This window comes from Lycorma delicatula, chromosome 5, assembly GCF_047948215.1.
Source record: "Lycorma delicatula isolate Av1 chromosome 5, ASM4794821v1, whole genome shotgun sequence".
Classification (NCBI taxonomy): domain Eukaryota; kingdom Metazoa; phylum Arthropoda; class Insecta; order Hemiptera; family Fulgoridae; genus Lycorma; species Lycorma delicatula.
In genome coordinates this window covers 171,594,996-171,616,157 of record NC_134459.1, presented here as the reverse complement: position 1 = coordinate 171,616,157, position 21,162 = coordinate 171,594,996, and the positions used below count along the sequence as shown (strand labels likewise).

The window sequence follows — 21,162 nt, the reverse complement described above, 5'->3', positions numbered from 1 at the left end:
TGATGTGTGTTTTTTTCATTTGGCGGATTTTAGAATGAGTGACTTAAACAAGCAAAGAGTTGCTGTGAAATTTTGTGTTAAACTCGGAAAATCTCTGAGTGAAACTTTTGATATGCTCAAGACGGCTTACGGTGACATTGCTATGAAGCATGTGACATGTTTTAAGTGGCAAGGACGTTTTAAAGATGGTCATCAATTGATTGAAGATGAGGAGCATCCTGGAGCATCCTTCCACGTCAATTGACGACTCACACGTAGACAAAATCAACACCATGGTTCGGGCAAATCAATGTCTCACCATCAGAGAGCTTGCTGAAGAATGTGGGATACCAGTTACATCATGTTATGAGATTTTGACCGAAAAACTGAAGATGCACCGCGTTGTTGTGAAATTTGTTCCATGCTTGATGACGGACGACCAAAAAGCCCATAGTGTCCAGGCTTGTCAAGAATTGGTTGAATGTTCAGAAGAAGATGAAAAGTTCTTGTAGAGGATCATAACAGGTGATGAATCTTGGGTGTACAGTTATGACATCGAAACAAAGGTTCAATCGTCCCAATGGGTGGGTGAAACATCTCCCAGACTAAAAAAAGCTAACCAAGTTTGTTGCAATGTGAAGGTGATGTTGACAGTATTTTTTGATGCTCAGGGCGTATTCCACCACGAGTACCTCCCCTAAGGCTCTACAGTGAACCAGACTTACGTTCTCAAACATCTGCAAGACTTATCTGGCGGAAAAGGCCAGAAATGTGACTGGCCAGTTGTGACTGGTTTTTTCATCACGACTACGCTCCAGCCTATTCAGCCCTCAGAACTCGTAAGTTTTTGGCCAAACACTCAATCACTGTTCTTCTCCACCCACCCCACTCACCTGACCTCGCTCCTTGTCTTCTTTTTGTTCCCCAACTTTGAAAGGAAGAAGATTTGAGATGATTCCCGAGATTGAAACAAATGTGATGAAGGAACTGAAGAACATCACAAAAGAAGCGTTCCAGGGCTGTTTCCAAAAGTGGAAACACCGTTGGGATAAGAGTGCGCATCGGGGAGGAGAGTACTTTGAGGGGACCCAGACAAGTAACTTCTAAATAAAGTACATTTTGTTTTATGATATTAGTCTACGTATTTTCTGAACAGGCCTCGTACTATACCTGCAGACCACCTAAAGTACATGTGGTTTCAGCAGAACAATGCAGAACTCATACAGCCAACAATACTATGACTTTCTTGGATCTGTGTTTTCATGGACAAGTGATATCGAGGGAGTTGTGGCCCCCTCAGTCTCCTGATTTATCCCCTCCTGACTTTTTCTTGTGGGATACCTTAAGAATGCCACTTAAAAACTCATCCTTACACCATTCCTGAATTGCAGAGTGAGATTGAACAATATTTCGCTGCAGTTCCTCAACAAACATTACAACATGTGTTTAAGAGCATACAACGTTGTATTCAATTCTGTGAATCGCATAATGGAGGCCACTTTCAACAACTACTACTGCAACTTACTCATTTTCCCATAAGGTTGTGTCACTTTTTGAAAACCTTTAAAATAATCAACTTGACTGAAAAATTATTCAAAAACTTAAAGAGTATTCACACAACCGTAACATATGTATATATTAGTAGCATGAATACATACTGAAATTTGCAGCCCTGCTTAAAAAAATCCATTGAATCCAATCAGATTTCATTTCAATGGGATCTGGCTAGACCTTTATCTAATTTGAATAAGATTTTGTTGGATTTAATCTGTTGCCCATTGAAGAAACCTATTGAATCCAGCCAAATGTTGTTTAAAAATCAGTGAACAGGATTCAACTACAACATTGTCCCATGTCCAGTTCAATAAGACTTGATTGGATTTACTACTGTACATTTCAAACTTAAATCAGATGTATACAAACAAACAAACAAAATTTCAAAATTTTCTTTGTTTTTTTCCAATGATTGAAGCCTCTTCAGTGAGAAAAATACATAAGTAGTTGTTATTTTGCAGTAATTTTTCTACTCAATTAACATTTTTCACGTTGTTCTGAACATTTTACAAATTTCACTTATGGTGATTTATGCTGACTTATTTATGTTGACTTATGGTGATTTTTCAAAACTTTCTCTAACTAAATCAAAATTCAAGACTTTCAAGGCCTGGGGGAACCCCAATACAATAAATATACGTGGGTAAGTCAATTATTATCCGCAATTGAGTTATATTTTTGTTTATGTTGATAGTACTATCGTGTTGCGTAGATGACGCATGCATAGTTTAATTGTTGTTATGTCAGTGCAGGTTTAATGGTGCTAGGTTAGTTCCATTACCGCTGCCCTGCCGTTAACCATGGCTGCTTCGCTTTCTGTTTGCACCAAAGAAAAGCAACGTTCAGTGATCCGTTTTTTGTGGTCAGATGGTGTATCAGGGGCTGAAATTCATCGAAGACTTTTAGTACAGTAAGGGAACAGTGTTTTGTTGCAATGGAGTTCTACGAATGGATTGAAAAATTCAAAAATGGTCGCACAAGTGTTACACACGAACAAGGAGCCGGACGACCGTTTACCGCCACAAATGAGGAAAACATTGAGCGTGCTGTGACACGGTTTTCTTAGACAGACGAGTAACTATTGATGAAGTGTCATATCGTCTGCAAATTAGTCACGGTTCTGGCTACGAAATCATCCACAACAGACTTGGGTTTCATAAAGTATGGTTCCCAAAACAACTCACACAGTCGCATAAACAAACGTGCTTGGACCTCTGCCAAAAACATTTGGTTCGCTATGGTAACGAACAGGACATCTTCTTAGACAGAATCATCACTGGTGACGAAACATGGATCCATCATTACGAGCCAGTAAATGACAGAGTATGGAATGCAAACATCCAAATTCACCCTGAAAAAAAGTTCAAGATCCAACTGTCTGCAGAAAAACTGATGCTTATGGTTTTTTGGGATTCACAAGGCCCAGTACTGGAACAGTATGAGGAAACGGGCACGACAATGAACAGTGCGCGTTACAGTGAGATGCATACTGCCAAGCTGAAGCCTGCAATTCGAAGCAAACACCGAGGACTGCAGTCAAAAGATGTTGTGTTATTGCACGATAACGCCCGTCCACATACTGCTGCCCACACTGCTGAAACGCTCCAGAAACTCCACTTTGAATTACTGGCTCATCTTCCATATAGTCCTGATCTTGCCCCTTCTGAATACCACTTGTTTCGTCCACTCAAAGAGGCATTAAGTTGATTTACCTCAGATGAAACAGTGAAAGAAATGGTGCATTCTTGGCTCGCAGCTCAACCAAAAACTTTCTTTTATGAGGGCATCAGGAAGCTTGTGCAATGATGGACCAAGTGCGTTGAAATGAAAGGGGACTATGTTGAAAAATGATGTACATGTAAGTTTCCTATTTGTATTGCAATAAAATTTATAACTACATTGCGGATAATAATTGACTTACCCTTGTATAATTGGTATACAAATATATGTTAATAAAATTATCTAATAATGTTACATTATTAGCATAAAATATAAACAAATGTATTTAAATTTAATTACAGTACTATTAAAATATAAAACAATATAAATTGTTTTATCATTTATTCATTTCACAAAAGTGAAATGAAGTTGCTCAGTTGACAAATGAGAGAGCTGAGTGGCGGTTATATAATCAATAAACTGCAAATGTATGTATTCTACGAAAAGGTACTTATTTCACAGCCAATAGTTTACAAAGGTATAATAAAGCTTGCACCATACCCCACCATCATCGTTTAACTTCTCCCATCAATAATAATCAATTATTCATTGCAGTTAGTAACTGAGCATAATATTACAAAATTTTTACCAATGTAAGCTGCTTCAAACCAAGAATTCTTAGATTATAATTCTAGCTTTTCATCAGTAAATTATTCTATGAGATAGAAATTAAAATCAGGTAATAACAGTAGTCAAGAGATAACAACCAATTCAAGCTTACTGTAAGTAATCAAACCATATCTTAATATAAAATGAACCTGTTCAATGGGAGATTTCTCATTGTTTAATGTTCAAAGATATCATTGTTACATTCAGTAATACACTAACTTACCAACTCAACAAATTAACAAGTGATTGATCTTAATCCAATGTAATCAATGTAGGAATATCATGATTACATCTAACTGATATCTAATGGTTCTACTTTTTATACTATTTACTTCACAAGAAGTTCACCATTTCCATGAAAAAATTTCATATTTCTTGTTCACTAAGTTTCTGGATCCAAATATGCAGATTAAATTTTTTGTTAAATATTTAATTTTTTTAATAAATATTCAAATTATCAGCAGCATTATGGCAGTATAACTTAAACGTAAATGAACAAATCAATAAAGGTTTAAATACAATAAGGCAATCTATTTAACACTATTCCTTTTAATACACATTTAACAACACAACGATATTATATAATCAGGATATAAGCCTACGCATGAGTAAGCAATTATAAAAATAAATAATTTTGCACAATATACTAAGAAATAATGTTGAGTTAATAAAAGCTATCAGTGTTTGGCAAAAGATAAGAAATACAACAATAACTGCCCAGTATTTTTAAATGTAAATATAATATAACATTGAATATTAATTTTCTGAGAAAGACTTAAAGAGATGAGCTCTTTCAATAGAGACATTCTTTTTCAACACCATGCATTCCAACCAAATGAAAGATCTGATTCATTGAATCAGATCTTTATGGTGTATCAGATTAATAAAAATAGTACACACTTCAGTTCACTTAATTGTAGCACGCTAGCGCACATATTTACAATAAAGGGAACTGACCGTTATCTTATAAGATTTTCCTCAGTGTAACTTTCTTTGCTGCATAGATAACCTAACCTATTAATCTCAAAATAAATAATTACTAATGGTACTGGAAAAGATCAAAGAAGTCTTCAAACTAATCACTTGTACATTACATATACAAAAAAAATAATATCATATAAATACACACCTTCCTGGCAGAAGGTCTTTCATCTAATTTATTCTGGTTTATTTTGACATGATTTGGTATTTTCATATATTTAAACATTTATACCTTTCATCATAATTAGGTGAACACAATTCTGTTAGGAAATTAATTTCATATGGGAATTCAAATATAGATTTTAAATGGCTTGACTCAATAAGATTACCTGGTTTATATGCAATTCAAATGATTTATCTTTAGATATTCAGCATTCTAAAGCAATTAATTTAATTGTAAAGGACAGAGATAATAATAACTATTAGTCTGTTACAAAGAGAATCCCCAAAAGTATTGCACAACATAATACATCACAGAACATCTGCAATGCTTTATTAATTTTGATTGGAATTACATAAAGTATAAACAATTCTATAACAATCTATTATGATTTAGTTCGGTCCAACTGTAGAAATGTGATACATTCCATCATCAAATGCCGCACGATTAATAAGCTTAGAAAAGACACATTCCTGTACATTTGTACCCTAAGGAATTTCATAAGTTCTACAGCAGTCAGGAGGAATTTCACAAATTTTATTTCATGACAGTATTGCCAAAATTACAACCATATCTCTCAGATAGCGTTGTTTAATACCACTGCAGTGGAATACATAGTAATATATTATATTTTAAACCATTAAATAGATCAATAAAAAAATTATTCAATATTCAGTACAATAATAATTTAATTATATTATGACCTTGAAACTGAATGTAAAATGTAATATCAATTAATAATATTCCTACACACTCTATACGGAATTGAACTATACAGATCAAACAGCTGTTTTTGTTTTTTAAATAGCCTCTTCAAACCTCTTAGTTAATACAAAATACTATTCATTCAAGTAGGTATATTGGATTGGATTTACTGTACATATTACGCACGCCTTTTTTGTACTTACAATAAATAGTAATAGAGTACTACAGAAACAGAACAGAACATTTAAAGAAAAAAGTCAACATTTTGTTTTTAAAAATATTATTTTTCAAATGTGTTTCACCATAGCAAATTTAGCACTTTTCAAACCAATTTACATTTATTTTCTTAGTCTGAAGTTTGTTTTAAATATTCAGTGAAATAATTATATGTAATTATAAATTCTATTATTATTTTAAATAATATAATAATAATTATTAATAAAATCAATAATGATTAATTTAATTATTTTGGTATAAAATCATTTAAATGTACAAGATAATACCTTAAAATTTTTTATAACATTTTTGCAATATTAAAATTTAAAGTTTTATTCACCTCAGTTCTTTTATAAACTTTAAATTGTTTTTAGCTGAGCATCTGGATATTTTCCAATTTGATTAAATATACCAATCTTACCAGTCATTATTTATAAGGAAAAAATTAAGCTTTTATTAATAAACCAACACAGAAAATTAATTACGAGTTTATTACAATTCTAATTTTAAACTTTATTGTGCTACATTTACTTATTTCAACTCAATTCAGATTTTAACCAAAAAACCTTAAATTTATAGACAATTCTGTAAATATTATGTTGATCAGCTTTCTTCATATGTTTGAGAATTGTCTTGAGTTTAGCAAAATTCATTCGATGAATTACAAAAATTATAAAAATATTATAAAATTTTTACAAAAATTTCATTAATTTTTATTAAATTTTGAATTATTTTTTTGAATGTTATGAAGACTAGCAATAAAACTTTTTATTTAACTAGCAATAAGATTTCATTCTGTAATAAAATTTGTCACAGTATTTTAAGGAAATATTTTCTCCCTATTCTATTCAGTTTTATTCCCACAGTGTCATTACTACATACAAACAGGTGTCTGTTTGTATAGTAAAAGTATTTGTATGTATGTCGATGACTATATACAAAAATATTTAATTACACACCAAAAGGCAAATTTATTGTATGTACACCTTAGTACATTACAATGCAAGCATACGGTGCTGGTCAGAAAACACCTAATGATACTTTACCTCCATCCCAGTGTAATCAATAATATCACATATTACAGTTGCTATGGCAGCAATGATTCTCTCTTTCTCTCTCCCTCTATTTCTCTCGTACTGCAGATTTACAGATCTTTTCTATGATTTCAGTGTAGCCCAAGAAAAAATTAAAACCCAATTTAACAATCAAAAGAACCATTCAGCATATCTATCACTGGATTGGAAAAGGTGGTCTTTTCCTGGCAGGAGATGAAGCCCAGATGTGAATCTTTTAGAGTTTTACTTAGGCTATATAAAAAATGATAATATATGCAGAAAATATTAATGATTTACAAGGGGAAGTCAAAAAGTAAAGTGAAATTCAAAAAATCAATATATTTATTTGTATTTACATAAATGATACGTGCATTATTTTTTAACATAATCCCCTCCTATGCATTTAGTTCATCTTTCAACAAGCTTTCGAATTCCTTCCTGGAAGAAAGTCTTCAGTCTGGTGTGCAGAAAAATGTTCACCATTTCTATGGCCTCTTCATCAGATCAATAATGAATCCATCACAACTCTTCTTTTACAGGGGCCAAAACGATGAAAATCGCTTGGAGCCAGGTTCAGACTGTATGGAGGGTGGTCCAGCAGTTCAAAACTGATATCTTAAAGGCAAAGGTCTGTTTTTTTGGCCGTATGAGGTCGAGCGTTATCCTGAAGCAAAATCACGCCTTTGGAAAGTTAACCACATCTTTTGGATTTGATTTTTTGCTTCAGTAAATGCAGTAGCTCACAGTAGTTGTCACAGATTACTGATTGACCTTTTGTGAAGTGAACCTTCCATATCCCAGAATATAGTTATCACCTTTCCTGCAGACATCTGAATTTTGACCTTTTTTGCTGTGGGAGATGAAGGATGTTTCCGCACTAAACTTTGTTACTTACTCTTGGGTTCAAAGTGATGGACCCATGTCTCATCAACAGTTATTATTCGCTTAAGAAATGAGTCTCCTTCATCTTCCTAATGTTTCAAAAGCTTCTAGGAAATTTTTAAATGATTCTCTTTGAGGATGCTTTCAAACGATTCTCTTTGCGGATGTCAGTCAATTGACGTGGAACCCAGCAAGCACAGACGTTTTTAAAGTTTAAAGAATCATGGATGATTGAAAATGCTGAGCTGTAGCTTATATTCAACTCGCTTGCAATGTCATCAATTGTAATTCATTGATTACCGAGAATCATTTGTTTAACCGCTACAATATTGTCATTAGTCTTTTAAGTGGAAGGTCTACCTTGCTGCTGTTCATTACAGAGAGAAATTGTACCATTTTATGGTGATCAACCCATTCATAGATCTTGCTTCAACTCAAACACAACTCTCTTCATACTGCTGCTACATTTGAAAAATAATCTGCTGGTTTCATCCCTTCTGAACTTCTGAACTGAGGAAATGTATCAATGCTCAAATTTCTTCCTTGGTGCAAAGGAGCACTTGTTACAAACAGACTTTTAAACACAATCACAAATAGCTCTAACAATGAAACAATGCTTTCAATGAACAGTTGATAGAAGTTATGAGTTACACCAGAACAATCATCGCTGCCATACATGTGATTGGGAGGGATATCAAAATTTCCTTTACTTTCTGAGTTAACCTCGTAAAACACTTGTCTGAATCACTTTTTAATGTCTGACATTATTAACTGTACTGGATGAAGGTAAAAGTTTCATTAGATATTTACTGAGCAAAACGTAAGCTCGAATTATACTGCACTAAGATGTGTTGTAAATTTTCAGTTTTTTAGTAATTTTGATGTCCAATTAAAAATAAATTTTATTAAATATTTTATTACTTAATCTTGCAATCATAAAGCACCTTTTTTAATGGCCTATATTATATATATCCATGTGTACATACAAAGTTGAATTCACAACAATCTGGCAATACAAAGGTTGCAGACTTAGTAACATGTGTTTACAAATCATTAGCAATTCACACAATTTACTTTACAAGGAACAATATATCTGCTGGTCATAATCATAATTACACAAAACACCTATGATTCTAACATAATAAATAAGAGATCCAAGAAACAACAGAAATATCAAATAAATTACTCATTCATTACTATACAGTAAACTGCATAATAAACAGTACATTTCCAGATCCTAAATAGTAAAATTAGTGAAAAAATTATTTGAAGGACTGAATCTCACATTTCAGAGCATTTGAAATACTAATTAACTCTGTTTAGTAAAAGACCCAAGAAATTACTTTACTTCTCACTTTTTACAGTACTTCTGACATAAAAAGCTTTAATTTTCTTGCGAGTAAAATATGAACTTTTGTTTATGATTTATGTTTTGTTTGATTTTGAGCCTCAATATTAAAAATTAAAAGTATTAAAATATAATAAATTCTGAGGTTTATTAATCACTGTAGTTTTTTATACACAATATTAGTTTTATTTCATTAATTTCAAACAATTACAATGAAACAAATATATAATGTACAAATAGGGCTAGAAAGTATGTCTGCTTGTTGGAGATATTACTTTAGGATGGTAAATGAATATTATGTATAAAAGTATAATATAAATACCGTGTTGTTATTCAATATTCAATCATTCCATTTTGTTAATGCAATAAAAAATAAAAACATAGTAAAATTTGCACAACATACATTAAAGAAAAGTGAAATTAAGAACAACTGAATAGAGAATAATCTTCTTTTTTTTTTAAATAAATCATAATTTTATTAATTTTTTAATTGAATGATATTTATTTTTACTCAATTTTGTACCAGACCAGTTTTTTCAAAGCGAGACTTTAAATACTGTGTTGAAAATAATTTGTCTTTTTTTATTCCAGTCACTCCTTTATGTTGGATATTTCAGTAAATGATGTAATGTTTTGTAGAACTTAAATATAGCAACCTTTACTAAAATTCACCAATTTTTTTTTTTTAATAGTTGGGAATAAAATCTAAAGTATCGCCACTCCCTTTTGTAAAACATTTTTTGTGTCACCAAAATTTGATTTCATTTTGCAAAAAAAATTTTTAATAATTATAATTAAAACATTATAAATGATTTTGAGTAAATATCATTTACAATTTGTTTTGATTTGTACTGCACACAAAACTGGCATTAATGGGGTTTATGAGGTTATAACTAAGCCATATCATATTCTTTTCTTTTAGATGTCATGTAAAAATGTAAAAGCCCACTAATAAGAACTGAGAAATAATAACGTAAAACATGAATAAGAAATATGATCTCATTAATCTGTGAAAATATTTTTATAAAAAATGTAGAATTCACACATTATTTTTATAAATCTTTTCTCAACCGCAATTCAGTGTCACTCTTTGTAGTATTTTATTAATAGATAAACTGTTCATTACTTACAGTTCTCTACGTTCAGGAGATGTTTGTTAATAGAAATTTCATTGTAAATTTAAATTTTTAGAAAAATATAAAACTTTTTCACGGATATAAAATATCACGTACTTCCACAAAATTAATTGCAATAAGTCAGTACTACTAACAACTTAGTTATTAAAATTATACGTAACATTTACTTCATATATTTTTTTTTTTACAGCAATAAATTTACTTTGTTATTTTTATTTTTCAAAACTGTTAAAAATAGACAATAGCTTTGTAAAATAATTCTATTTTTTATCAGCTTAATGTAATTTTAATTCTGGGTACCATTTTTTAAAATTCACTTTTTTCATTTAAAATCCTTTCAATGTAATTTTTAACATCTGAAAAATACTGTATAAAATAAAATTTTATATACATATGTAGCAGCAGACAACAAACGTTTAATTGAATTAATTCAGGAAATTAATACACATAAATATCAAGTAATTTAAAATAATAATAAAACCCAAGAGAACAAATAAAAAAAGGAGGGTCATGGAATGTGGATGTCTGGGGTCATGAAAGCTACAAAGGTCAATCAACTGAAGAAATACTGAATATATTTAATAAGTACAAAGTCTGGGATCCTGCTGATGTTTCAGAAAGAAAAGGATAAGAAAATATCAAAATTATCCTGGTAAATTTTAAATAAAATAACATAAAAAATTAAAAACAATCTATTCACATTAAGTATTCCATTCGTAGTGAAAATAAAATAAGTAACAGTCTATAACAGTAAATTTTACGTTAAGAGATAGGGTTTGTTTTGAGTTACAAAAAGAGCATTATTCATAACCACACAAAACATCTGAAAGTAACATAACTTATATATATTTTATATTTATACCACCTTTATAGTAATTTATTCTTTAATTTTCTATTAACAGAACCTCAAGCGTGTATGTATTTTTTTATATACACTCATAACAGTACAAGTTAATACATATTTAATAATTTTAATAAAGAAGATTAGATAATAAAATACTGAGGAAGAAATCGTACTTTTATTAACTGAACCAGAGATTAAGCAATTCACAACTTTAATTACAATATTAATTGGTTGGAATTTTTCTACAACAAATTTTATTTTACATAAAAAAACAATTATTTTTAAATTTTTTAAGTTTTACTCAATTTTTTTTATTGAAATTAAAATTAATTTATCAATAAATATGCATAATTTTATAACATAACACAATACATTTGTAAGGTGATTTTAGACTATAAAATTTTAGCTCATGAATCTCATTGTTATTAAATTTGAAATTTATGTCCTTTATTATACTTCTAATTTTTTTTGGAACAAAAAAAAATTAAAAATAGATGATTTCTTTTGTACATGTCTAAAAAATGTTAATTATAAAATACAAATTAATTGATAAAATAAAGATTTTAATTTCAATAAATTTGTTTTTTAAAACCCATCATATCTTTTACAACATGTAATGAAGTACTGTTTTTATTCAACCTTTTGGTGTATGCGATGCACTTAGTGAAACATGTTTTAGGATTATGAAATTTTGCTCTAAGGTTCCTTGCTATTAGGCAGAATAAGTGTAAAATGTTTCCAAATTTTTTTTTAGAATAATGCAACCCTTTTTATTTGCATGATAACTTAATAAGTACTGTAATTAAATTTCGAAGCCTTACTTTATACAAGTAAATCAATTTTGTTAAAAAAAAAATGAACAGTTAAATTAGAATAACAAAAGGAAGAAGAACAAAAATGAAATGGATGGAAATCCAAAATGATGGAAAAGAAATGGATAGAACATTATCCACTGTTAACCTTCAATGAACAAGTCACCCTCCATCTATTGAATGCTGTTATATTTACAGTACATGTTACTTTGTATACTCTTTACAAATATTGAAGTTAAAAAAAAAAATTGAATATATTAACAAAATAAAAAAATAAAACACAGGAATCAATGGAAGGGGTCCTCCACTACTTTCTTTAGTCAAAAGTTAGTGTAATCTGATGACTCAGGAAATGCTAACAGTATCACTGATACAGTAACATTTATTTTTGGCACCTGTTAAACCTTCCACAGTCAGTTATGATCAACAATTCCATTTTATACAATAATTTTCATTTTATTTATTCAATTTTGATACAGAAAATAGATTAGTAAATTCAGTATAAAATGAACGAGTTCTATAATCCACAGAACTGTTAGTTTATACTTAATAATCGAACAACAACCTAATAAAAATGTTTAAAGTATACACATATATATGTATATATATATATATATATATATATATATATATATATACTATAGAGCAGGGGAAGCTATGCTAGGGATGCTATTATGTTTATATATATATATATATACAGTTACTTGCCTTTGCCTTTCCTGTCATACACAGAGGATGTTTAGCCGGTCACGGCTCTGCTCTCTGGACCCCTTATTTTCATTAACCTCATGCTTGTGAGAATAATAATGATAAATAAAAATTACAATCTGTTCATTTATAAAAAATATAAGTGTACTGTAATTTCTTCAAAGCAAACATTTGGTCAGTACAAGACCTACTAATATGTTTTCAGATTTCCTGTTGCGGCTCTGCTCATGAAATAATAAGAATTATAAACATAAATTATCATCACAATGTTACAAAATCTCATAAAGACTGGTTCAATAGCGGTAATATAAAGTGCAAAAATGTAAAAAAAATTTTTTTTTATCCCTTAAAATAATAAAATTCAAAAAACCTGAAAATGGTTTTGATATTTGCCTAAAGAGTATTTGCAAGCCAAAATCAAATGAATATCTCATTTAGTATAGCTGGAAATGGAGAAAATTTTCAAACGCTTTTAAACATTTTTTTACCTTTTTTCACCTCTTTCAAGCTTGAATTTTCAAAAACCAAGAAAATGGTTTTTATGTATTCACAAGAAAATTACACACCTAAAATCAAGTTGATATCTTCATTTGTTATAGAAAAATTTTAAAAAATAGTAAAAAATTAATGTTATCCCATTTTAACCCTTTAAACTCTGAAATCAAAAAATCTAGATATTGATTTCTAAACATTCACATGAAGATTACACACACCAAAAAATTACCGGGTTTCAAAACAAAGCCTAGAATCCATTTTAACCCTTTAACTCAAAATTAAAAAAAAAATCCTTTCTTATTGCGCACTTACACCGTAAGAAGAACGTGTATACAAATTTTCATCAATTTATCTTCATTAATTTTTGCTGGGCATTGGTTATGAATCATTCACAACTGTTCTTTTATATGCCAAAAGATTATGCTTTAATTAAATAACAAGGCATGAAAAAGACTTATACATAAATGAAATTTTTTTTTGTTTCTATTTTCAATATTGTATGTATATTAACAGAATGAAAAACAATACAAATACACCGTATAATAAAAAAATTTACAAGATTAATTAACATCAACTCTTTCTGAATTAAGACTTTTTTAGAATGTTTATGACAAAAAGGAAAACATCAGTTACCGATTAACATGTAGGGTAATGTGAATTTTAGTAAACTAACCTAACTTCAAAACTTTGGATAATAACATAGGTGATAAATCTGAATTAGTAAAAGATGATTCATCATTTTTAAGAACATAAAAGGAACAATTAAGACAACTACTTTACTTGATACAAGTGATCAATTATTCATTTTAAATAATACTATTTTTAACTACTTAAGGCAGTTTTAAACAAAAATGACTTAATTTAGAACATTCTTTAATGTAACATTACTACATTAAAAATTTCTAGTACATCCTGTCTACACATCAATCCCACATTTCATACTAGACAAAATATACACCTTTGGTCAACCGATACAAATTAAACCCAAAAATGCTGCTTTATATTGACAACTTGGAAAATTTAATCCTCCCAATAATCGATTCCACATTTTGATAAAACAATGAAATTAAAAAAAAGAAAAATGAATTATATCACATACAAACGGTTAACTTAAGCTGTGGTAAGATTACTTATAAGATGATTAAATACTGAAGGTCATAAATAATGCCATAATATATATATATATATAATCTCCTAAAAAGTATGTAAAAATACCTTCCATGGATTAAAAAAAATGTTTCATACTAATATAAAAGATGTAATCGGTAGAATGTAAAAACAAACATACACCCATTTGTTATATACACTATTTGTAATAAAAAATGTATGAAATTATATTATCTGACAAAAATTGTAGGATAATAAATGAATATAACTTAAATAAAATAACTGAACACTTAAAAATGATAATGGAACATAACAAATGAAAAAATATATTTTGAACTATTAAGAAAAAAATTTATGTAATGTAATTTTCAAGAATATAAAGATATAACAATTTTTTAAATACAGATTTTACATTTCAGCAAATAGATAAAAAATAACATTGCACAGTTTAATTTACATAATATTTAATTTAAAGGAATACATATGATAATAAAATAATTTAACAAATGAACACTACTAGTGTTTTCAATTTCTTGAACATTGTTTAATATTTAAATTTTAATAAAAATAATGAGATTTCATAGAACAGTTTTTTGTGTGTAAATTTTGTATTTTGTGATGTTATTCTCCAAGTATTCAGCACTTGGATAATAACTCATACTATAAGCCTGCAAGCTTATATAGGCAAGAGAAAATAATGACATGAAATAGCCTTTTACACAGAAAAGATGAATTCAATTAAAAGCAACTAATTATCATTACATTTATATTATAATATTAAACTGTATAACATAAAATTAAGAAATTTAATATACAAATAATTTATATGACGTAAAAGTAAAATTAAAAATATTAAAACTAACATAAACAAATAAAAATATGAAAGATATCTTTTTTATAAGAGATATCATATCACTTTATTTTTTATCTTTATTACCAAGCTCAGTTTTCTGACGAGTTATGAGCATTATTTTTGGTTACAGCACAGAATGGAAACGATAAATAAAAAAAGCTCAAACATTTATAATATATCACATAAGAAAAACTTACATATAACTATAATTAAAACACAAAATAAGGTTGCGTAAAAAAAACAATAACAGAAGTAGGAACCATAATAATTTTTCTAAATATAAGGTGTTTAAGTTGTATTATTTTTAATATAAAGATTCAAATTTTACTAAACCACCAAAAGTTGGTAGGAACTTAAAACTGACAAAAAATATGTTTAAAAAGTTCACGTACAATCAATTTATAAAATCTTGACAATAAGATATATATTGAAACAAACAGCCTGGATCACAAGACACGATTGGATTTATTTATACTGTAGTAAAAAATTTATTATAAATGAAAACCTGGTTCTTCAAAGCTTCAGATTCTTCAAACCAATCATATTAATTTAAAAATGCACCTAAATTTCATGGTTCTTAATTAGAATTAACAAAGAAATTAACTACAGTCACATTTTTATTAAAAGTCTACAAGCGGTGTAGACTGTAAATTTACATGTTGTAATCTATTTCTCAAAGGTTGTTCTTAATAGCCTTTAACAAGATGGGGACTGTGAGAATTACTGGACGTAGCTAGTTTCCAGTGTAGATTACACATGATGTCACTTAAACTGCTTTCAAGTCCTTATCTGACAACTTATAACAAATTATTAGTAGCCTGATAGAATGGAAAAACATGGTGGGTTCCACATAAAACACCAATGACAGATTTGAAAAAATATTTTTGTGAAGATCACTTCTAAAAGTTCAAGTGGTTGAGCTGGCACACATGATGGCAAATACAATTATGCATAAAAAATGAGAGCCAACATATTAAAAGGACTGCTGAGATAAGTATTTAGCTAAAAATACAAGTCAATTTATCATTAATTGATATACTAACTTCAATTTAAAAATGTTGTTTCATTTACAAAACAAAATATGTTCAATTTTTCTTCCTATTATAATATTTGGTCATGACTTTCAGTAACCTACCTAATTTAATTTGTTGTGATGTAATTATTAAAAAAAGACTTTACCAAACAAATATGAGTAATCCATTTTTTTTTTAATTTTATCTTGATTATACAATCCTACAACGTCCAATAGGGGAAGAGTTTACAACTTAGTTTTTTTAATATTTGCATAACATACAATTATGGAAGTGAATGAAGGAGTTCCTCCAATAAATCTGAGGCTGTTCTCAGGTACTTCTCTTTGTTTTCCGCGGAAAATTTTTTTTGTAGGATAAGAGCTTCAGCTGCCTGAATGGGTCTCAAAGGTATCCTGAGTGGACAGTTCCTCTCCATGAATCCTTTGGGTAGTATCCATCAAATACCTTTTCCTTACCCTTATCTTTTCTTACCGATTTTGGTTTCTACTAATGTAGATTAGGCCCTGCTGGGTTCATTTTTAGGATGAGAGGACCTGTAGAGTCAGTATATCCTAGTGTGATCTTGTGAAGAGGGTAAACGTCTGTAGATCTGGCAAACCATCTTGTTTCCAGTGACATCATCAACAACCACAGTGCTATCTGGGAAAAGGCAGACTTCTGAACTCTTTCTAATAGATAATATAATACTGCTTTATAGAAGGACATGAATCTAATAACAGTTTGACATTTTGGTCTTGACCGATTTCATACAGCGCTAATAACTGAACATCAATTATGAAAAATATTTATAAAATTAATTGTTGGGCCCCATTATTAAAGAACATATGTCCTTACTAATGAACCAAGCTATTTGCTTAAACAAATAATTGGTTATTAGTACCGTTAAATTACTTAGTTTTATATAGACTATTTAGTTACAATATTTTTAACAAGCAATATAATACTTTTTTAATTATAACGTGAAACATTTTTTATATAACATAACACAATCGCAAGTAAACTATAAATAATCCTGGCTTTTCATACAGCAATTATACATTTACATTTGAATGTATATTTGAAATAATGCACATACACAAGCACAGATGCAAACATATTCACGTTTGAACAAGATGTATTATACGAGTACTATTCAGTAACCCTACCACGTAGGTACTTTTAAATGATTATAGCATTCTTTTAAAGCAACTGATGTTTTATACCAGATCATCTACAACCATATCTTTTTGACATCTGACAGACATATCATTAACATTAAAATAAATCATGGTTGGTATATATTTATTGAAATTAAAATATTTGATATTTTAATCAATAAGCAAACAAATCCTCCAATATAAATTATCAACCTGCTTTTAAGTAATAACAAAAAATATATATATAAAGTCAAAAACAAATTAAAAGAAAATATACTACCATTCTAATTACAATAATACCACTAAAACTTAAATTCAACAACAAACAGAGATGTTTATAAACATGTTTATGAAAAATAAATCTAAAAAATGTTATCGTTATTAAACATAATTATATATTTCACAGAAAATAATTATAATACTTTACACAGTAAATTTAATTGCATATCAGGTGATAATCCTACTTTTTTTCAGTTAAAATTAATAATGTTATATTTATTCATTCATTTTCACCTTTATGCTGTAAAACTTTTATTTTTAGGACTATTTAATTTGGTCTCTATTAACTGCAACAATTAGAACGGCTGCTTATTCAGAATAGATGCCTTAATCTGCATCTTTTTTAATGATTATAAAATTACATAACTACGATCAGTGTGTTAAACCTACAAAAACTGGAAATGTAGTTGTAACTGGTTGTAGTTTTTTAATTACTTCTTTAGGAGTAAAATATAGTCTGAATCATGATTTTTTTTTAATTAAGACAAATTTGTATAAAAAAAAACCAATGTATTTTAGAATTATAAATTTAATAGGGTAATTTACAAATGTATTTTGAGAACTATATCTACATGCTACATAGTTTTATTTTTTGTCATAATTCTATTTAATATAAACAAATAAATGATTCAATACAATGTAATATTCCAAAATTTAAAATAATATTTTTTCTACACCAATTAAAGTAATTTTAAATCTAATTGTCTTAGAAAATAAATGTGCAAAAATATGAATCATAAAAAGATTTTACTTCTGATCGACTTCTTTTTTATCACTCTATAATTCAGAAAGATTACAAAAGGTTTAGTTACAGAAGATAAATTCTTTGCAAGTTAACAATCAGAATCATGATGTAAAGGTTGTTACATAATACATACAATAAATAAATAAAACAAACCATTTTAACAATACTTTATAATTACAGAAAAGAATATTACATTTTAAATAAGTTACAGGTTATGACAAAATAATGCACATACAATTCACTAGAATATAATTTTATATATGACACAAGAAAGAATGGATGCAGTTTCTACATAAAATAAAAAGCATCTATACAAAAAAAAAAAAACTAACTGTAGGAAATTTATTAAAGTAATAATGAATAATAATTTAATTATAATTAATGACCTACACAAATTAGTCTAAAAATAAACGAAATTTAAAAACAAAAAAAAATATAATAGATGTAAAAAAACTAAAAATATATAAAGTGATTTTAAATTTAATAAATCACAATGTGAATAAATAAACAAGCAACAAAATAAGTAAGTGAAAATACACGGTATGTACACCGTAAAATAATCTAATGAAGTAATGTAAAAAGTACAATGTTTTATTAGCACTACTCTAATATACAAAATATTTTAATTTAAAACTATTTATTAATCTTCTACTCTAAAAAATACTATTCTATATATCTAGATAAATAAATTATATAATTCATAACAGTATAACAGCTAAAAAAGGGATACAAAATTATTTCAAGTTATTTACAAATGTTTCCACTTACAACATTAATAACAGTGATTGTTAATTGTTCATTAGTTCTAGTTCCATATAATTTAAGACTCAAACTCAAACCAAAGAAAAAAATATAATTACTTTTTAATTCATAAAACATAATATTTTTAAATATGTGACTCGCATAAAATCACAAGAAAACAAACCTTTCAGAGTACAAATTAATAGTTAATTATTCAGAGCCTTTTTTAGTAATGTTACTGATGTTACTACTGAAGAAAACATTCTTATAATTAACCCCAAAAAGTTCCTCTGGTTAAGTACGCATATAATTTGAAAGATAGTTACAAATAACTGGTAGATTGAATGATAAAAAAAATTAAATATAAAAATTTATCATGGTTTCATTACATCACATATTAAATACAGAACTATTTTACAGAGTACTTACGTTCAAATTAACAAAACATTTTAAAAAAATGCCATTAAAATATAAAACAAATAAAAAGCAGAAAATATAGTTAAGACTTTTGTATCGTTATTTCACTGGTAATTCCTAGTTTGCATTAAATATAAATTTTGAAAGCGTACATTTCATGTAAGTTTAAAGGTATATTTTAGCTATTCTGTTGCGGCGCCGGAGCGGAGCAAAAAGCACACATGTGATGGATTGAAGACTGAACACTGTTTTATCTTCCTCTACCTGTCCTGTATACTCCCACTACAACTGCTCACAAAGACCAACACATACCCGGAGGCAAGCAACAAAACAGACTACTACGCGTCAATCAAAAATTAACAAAATTTAGACTTTGTGAATGTATATGAAACTATAAAATAATTAGCCTTAAAAAAGAATTATCCATGATCTTAATAAAAGATAAAAGGATAATGTACACAATAAACATCATAATTTTAAATTACTTAACATTATTTTAAAATTTCCCGCTATATAAGAGGAGGCAAGTACAAAAACTTCTGAACTTAAAATATAGTAGAAATCAGTGGCGGTTGGTGTAAAAGCACTGTGGAACTGCAGCACCCCCTATTTTCACTTGATATTATTGATAACTTTTAATATAATGAGTCCTTTTTTTCTTTAATTCTTTCTTTATACTTGTACAATACATAATTCTTAAGCTTAATGTCAGTAGCCATCCCCCAGTTTATGAAATAGATACAAAAATCTTTATGTGGAACTGTGCGCTTCACAGTTCCAGCAGTGTGGTGTTTGGATTTTATATGCATGAGTACATAAGGAAGCTGCACACGAGGCTGCAAGGGAAAGGGAAAGAGCACTGTTGCTCCCACAGTTCTGACCCTGGCGTGCTGGTGGAAAGTAGTTATTTTGCTTCGCGTGTGTATGGAATGTTTGTTCATTCCCTTTTCTAGTTTAATTGGTGGAAGGAATAAGAAAGCGGTTTAGTTGTTTTTCAGTATGATCAGAAGATGGCAGAAAGCAAGGGCGGCTTTTTGATTGTCAAATCTGTCCAAAAACACACTGAAAGGGTGAAAGAGAAGGTAATTAGTAAAAACTAATTATGTATTTGTTTCTGTGTACATAGAAATTTAAATTAAGCACCGTTTGACTAGTATGTTTAAGTGAACATTTTGCTAAGTTATTATCTAATAGTACTAAAAAATATTATCTGTATTGACATTTTATTATTTATTCGGTTAAACCAAATACGGTTTTTAAGCACGCGTGCTTAAAAACCATATACAATATTCTTGAATGTGATAAAGTGTAAAATTAGATTATTATCCTTCCAGCTATTCTATTTGATTCATTTCTTTTTTCAGTTCTTTTATTTTACAGAAAACTTTAAACATGTCCTTGAAAAGGCCAAGAAAATAATTTTCTGGAGCAGCACCCCCATTCATTTTAGCTACAAACCGCCACTGGTAGAAATAAAACTCATCAAAATGACCATAAAAGACATCATTTTATAATAATTGATGTGTTTCATTCATTTGATGAATTTTTGCCTTCTAAAACTATTTTACATTAAATTATATTTAGTACAATACATATTACTGGTATTATGCTTTGAAATCGTATTAGTATTATGCACATAAATAAGTT

The 21,162-nt window shown here is 28.6% G+C and overlaps 1 protein-coding gene across 5 annotated transcripts in view; it reads right to left on the bottom strand.

The window, feature by feature from the left end:
• Positions 1–21,162, bottom strand: part of Polr2H (DNA-directed RNA polymerases I, II, and III subunit Rpb8) — a 657,278-nt gene that overhangs the window by 22,362 nt on the left and 613,754 nt on the right. Inside the window, exon 4 of one of the 5 annotated variants that reach the window (XM_075367533.1) lies at positions 12,709–12,791. The exons of the other annotated variants lie outside the window; for them this stretch is intronic. Within the exon in view, the coding sequence (XP_075223648.1) occupies positions 12,740–12,791 (52 nt within the window). The 3' untranslated portion in view covers positions 12,709–12,739. Of the gene's footprint in view, positions 1–12,708; positions 12,792–21,162 lie in introns of those variants that run through there. 5 annotated transcript variants of the gene reach the window in all.